The sequence below is a fragment of the Primulina huaijiensis genome, chromosome 6 (assembly GCF_012295235.1).
Source record: "Primulina huaijiensis isolate GDHJ02 chromosome 6, ASM1229523v2, whole genome shotgun sequence".
In the NCBI taxonomy this organism is placed as follows: Eukaryota; Viridiplantae; Streptophyta; class Magnoliopsida; order Lamiales; family Gesneriaceae; genus Primulina; species Primulina huaijiensis.
Window position 1 is genome coordinate 14,961,367 of NC_133311.1, and position 4,890 is coordinate 14,966,256.

The 4,890-nt window shown below is 33.9% G+C and overlaps 1 protein-coding gene across 2 annotated transcripts; it reads left to right on the forward strand.

The window, feature by feature from the left end:
• The first annotated feature begins 1,981 nt into the window (after positions 1-1,981).
• On the forward strand, positions 1,982-4,366 carry LOC140979619 (uncharacterized). 2 transcript variants are annotated; one of them, XM_073445112.1, is made up of 2 exons: positions 1,982-2,191; positions 3,639-4,366. In XM_073445112.1, the coding sequence occupies exon 2, from the start codon at positions 3,641-3,643 to the stop codon at positions 4,232-4,234; it is 594 nt and encodes a 197-aa protein (XP_073301213.1). In that variant the 5' UTR covers positions 1,982-2,191; positions 3,639-3,640; the 3' UTR covers positions 4,235-4,366. The 2 variants fall into 2 exon arrangements, with proteins under 2 accessions (XP_073301213.1, XP_073301212.1); XM_073445111.1 differs by having other exon boundaries at positions 2,023-2,215.
• Positions 4,367-4,890: the final 524 nt, after the last annotated feature.

Consider the following 4,890-nt stretch of genomic DNA (forward strand, 5'->3'; position numbering starts at 1 on the left):
CCAGCGGTAACTTTCTCCCAAAACAAACTCAATTCCGTAATAAAAATTTACTTCTGGCCTCATCCAACAGTAAAACAAATCTCAACCAATGCAATCTTTTAATTCAAGAAAACATTCAGGTTCAACCTTACATCGATTTAAACCACTTACCAATAAAATCCAGAAAATTCAAAATCAATAGAAGATTAGGGTTTTCTTCAAATGTTATAGATTAAAAGCTGGTAGCCCACTGAGCAAGATAAAATCACATAACAATCAGAACATATGTCCTAATTATGCCTCAAGTATGATATAATAAAGAAGTGTCAAGCAATGATCAAATTGTAAGTCTATATGTACTTGGTGGTGGCAACACCTCGTGGCAACACTCCTGATTCTGAGTCAAACTTTCAAGAAATTTCTTTTGATTCAGAAATGGTTGCTCTCACACTAGAAAAACGGTCTTCATTGGATTCCTCTGGGTAGATTTTTTAATATGTATTTTGACTTAGAAGTAGTAGCTCTCGCACTAGAATAACAATCTTCATTAGAATCTTCTAAGTAGTTTTTTTCGTTTTCTTCTAAAATAATTTTGTTCTATTTTCTCATCTTTTCAGTTTTTTTTCCTTTTAGCTCAAAATTTTCAAGTCATTTTTCAAATTGGACGAGATCATGAGATACACGAGCATCCTCAACTACTTGATGACATAGATTGAGAATAAACCACATTCCAGTACTTGATAAAATTTAAAAAACAACTGAGAGCACACCAAGAAATAGCCATCACTGTACAAACTTATACAAAACCGAATTAATGACATATGCAATATATCTAGCATCCTATAAAAGTACATGTATGTAATATGTTGTCACAGGTGTTGTAAGACCCACGACAACACGCATGAGTGATCAATATGCACACAAGCTGAGAGACTTCTCAAGGTTAAAGAATCTCTCGAAATCCAAAGGTTTTGTAAAATTATCAATCAGTTGGTTCTCAGTACCAAAAAAATTCATTCGAATTATACCATTCTTAACCAAATCTCGAAAAAAATTATCATATTAAATAATTAAGATCTCACTATGAAAACCATAATCTTCGACCTTTTGCTTTATCCATACATAGTTTTTGTATTTAAAAAATGATATGATTTATGCTTATCAACAACTCTAGTAGATGTTATTGAAAGTTTGAGATAAAAAAAACTTTGTTGTAGCCAAATGAGATGGGCTGGCGATGGGCTTGACCAAAGAGATTATCTCAAAACTTGCTCTGTGAAGCCGTCACAAAGCACGCAATGGTTATCTATCGTTAAAGATAGAGAGAACTTTATCATATTTCAATCCAAATTGATTTTAAAAGTAAGAATAATAATTGCGACATACAATTTCTGACCAAATGTGATGTTGGAATTTTTGAATTAATGACATGGATTTGGGAGAAAAAAACAACATTATTTTTTGAGAACAAAATACAGATCGAATAGAAAACAAAAAATTGTTCACATGGGGGCATTTTCATCAATCCCATTCTAATGTTTCTCAAAAAACTCCAATGAGATCGTCTCACATATCAATTTTGTGCGACATATCATCCACATGATCTGACCCATAGAAATGTAATACTTTTTATACCAGAAGTATTATTTTTTACTCTAAATATGGACTGGATCGATCCCTCACAAATGTAAATATGTGAGACCGTCTTACAAGAAACTTAATCCTAAAATTTTTTATTTTAATTTAATATTTATTTACAACTTTTTGTAGGAATGCACCTATGATGCATTTAAAATTGACCAATTCGATTTTTTTTAGCTAGGAGAGTTTTGTTGAATTACGTCTCACAAACTTCGTTTCAAATTTGAGATTTAAGTATCAAATGAGTTATAAATAATCAGCAGCCAAATCAGATTTTGGTTTAACTTAATTGATTTAATTTATAAATTTAATTAAGTTAATTCATAAATTCGTTTTTATTTTAAAAAAGTATTTAAATGGATTAAATTGCTNTTTTACAAAATTGGGCTTCTGTGGCATTCATGCAAATCGCTTAAACCTCTGGCATTCGGCCAGTTGCCCTAGCTTCGCCCGATCTCACATCGATTGACTTTACCGCAGCAGCTCCGGGATCTGGGCTCGATAGCCTCTGCCGTAGCATCGTCGGAATCCTCTTCTTTTCTCCGTCTGTAGGGGCCTTGAAATACGACGGGTAAGAAATCAACACTTACGAAAGGTTGGGCTGCTTTCCAATTACTTTACTCTAACAAAACTCTTCAAAATGTGTCCTCTATGTTAATGTTTACTCTTTTTCTCATGTACCCATCCTCCTTCGGGATTCCTCTTCCCAAATCCTAGTGTCAGCTACCATAAAATTTTAATCAGGGAATTTGGTGTGTTCTTGATGTGTTAATTGGTTTTTTTTTTTACCTTCTATTGATTTTTTTATTGGAGTTACCAATTTTTACGCCTGAGATTGATTTTATGTGTTCTTGAATGGGAAGAAATTGATTGATTTTCCTTGTTTTGTAATTTTATGTCATGAACTGTGATGATACATATAGTTGGTGTATGTAACTGTGTTGGTATATTATTTAAAGTCCATTATTCAGGGTTCTAGCATATTTTCTCCTGAAATTAAGATATGTAGAAAGCTGCAGTGTGTGCTTGAATAAGTATTATTAAGCTCTAGCAAAACCAATAAATTTAGTTCCTGATTATCTATATCTTAATTTTTTCCCTGAAAAATGGGTTAAGTTGGTTACTGACTGAAATTACCAATTTTAAATAGGTTCTGTTTGATTGATTTTAACCAAAAAAATTGGTTGGTTTGGTTTAGTAGGAAAATGAATTGGGTTCATTCAGTTTTGAGCACTATATGCCCATCCCTAGAATCTTCGCCTTCTCACAAAAAATAATATCTTTCACCTTTGAATTTAGAAAAGCGCTTACCACTCTATGGCTCCAATCTATGTTTCTTGCTGCTGCATTTGAACCAAGTTCTCAAATCTAACATATCGGATTGTGTGGAAAGAATAACTAAGTAATTCGAAGGAATTATTTGCTGCTGCCTTTGAACCAAGCCCTTACCATTCACATTTTGTACCTTGAGTTATCGTCGAGGATTTCTACCTTTGTTTTGGTCGGGCGTTGAAAAATGGTTTTTAAAAGTTTTGTTAAACTAAATTTCATTTTTAATTACTATGTTTTGAATCTAAATTTTTGTTATTGGCTTTTAATTATATTTTAATCAAGTTTTAAACAAAATTCAGTTCTGTATTTGGAAAGCCATGTTAATTTGATATTTCCATATTTTAAATTATGTCATTTTACTTGAAGTTTAGATTTTTATTTCTTTTACAAATTACAATCCTAGAAAGTTAGTAAGTTTTAAACTTGCATTCCATATGATTAAGTTATTTAGATCATAACTTTGAAAACTCTTATTTGGCATCACACTTTTAAGTGCGAATTGTATAATAATTTTTCAAGAATACTCTGATTTCTTGTTATTGATTTCTGTTAATGAAACTAATTTGTTTTCTATTGCTTTAGAGTGATGTTTTATTGATCTGATTTTAAACATAATTTGAACCATGAGACCTTCAATCTTGTATATATGTATGCTATATTTTAATTTGATGTGGTTGAATCAACAGTAATGGCGTGCACTATTGATTTTCGTTGCCTGGACGAGGGATTCGGCGGTAAAACCTTGAAGCGCAAGAGATCCCAACATGAAGCAGAAAAGTTACAGCTTCTGCATCCATCACCGGAAGAGGCGGACATGGACTTAGACGACGGAAATCCGCCACCATCGAAAAAGCATGCTGTTCCTTCCTCCTCTGACCCCAACATGCCATCTTCTCTAGGGAGACCTACCTACGATGGCGTGATTGCGGGGAAGGTGTCGGGAAGGAAGTGGAAGGAAGTTCGGACTCATCGGGCGTCGCGGGTTCATGTGAGCAGGAAAGGTACCACTGCGGAGCAGAGAATGAAGGAAAAGGAGATAAAGAAAGCTTACAGAGAGAGGATGAATGAGCTGAAGGAGGAGATACGACAGAACAAACAGGAGAAGCGGAAGAGGCGCGAGGAGAATGAGAAGAAGAAGCAGGAAAATATTTTGAAATCAGGGACTAGGCTTCAAAAGATCACAAATCCTAAGACACTGAAAAAGATTGCCAAGTCGAAGCAGCGCAAGCTTCTCAAAGTGGTTCCTGATGATGTCTTGAGCAACCGGAGGCAGAGAAGCTGATGGAAAACAAGTAATGCTTTTGTTTATGTCCTTGAATGATGATTTTGGTGGCAACCAGTACTGAACGCTGTGATTTTGGTTTGTGGATTTTTTCAAGACCGAAGCTTAAGTTATAAAATCGAATTTCTAATATCTCTAGCATATATGGAGTACAAATCTGATTTCTTGTTTATTTTTGTTCTTTGTTCAGTTTTGATATTGTATGAGAACCCTTCACCTACCACTACAATTTTAAATGAAGGATTATGAATGGCAATCAACAGGCCATTAGCTTATCATTCAAAGTGACATTAAGCTGCCATTTTTGAGAATTTGAACGAAGAGTCACAATGATACATGTATGAGATATTATGAGCTGAGGCCAAGGCTCAGTAATCTCATCATCATATTTGATTTCCATGTTTCTTTTTCATCATTGGATTTGATTTTTATTAATCCCTTCGATATTTTCCTTGTTAAATTCTTATGGCCTTCTTATTTTGTTGATTTGATTCGTTCGCATTTCGATTCTTACTCCATTTTATTTCTTCTTGCTTTTTCTTGAAGACTCGTTTGGTTTCTCTATATCATTCACTACCATTGACAACACATCATTGTTCTTAGTAACTAATTTATCTAATGTGAAATGAAACTTATTGTGAGGCCCGGGGCCGAAG

Excerpts from the sequence above, each read along its gene's own strand:
- LOC140979619 (XM_073445112.1), top strand. The coding sequence starts at position 3,641 with ATGGCGTGCACTATTGATTTTCGTTGCCTGGACGAGGGATTCGGCGGT.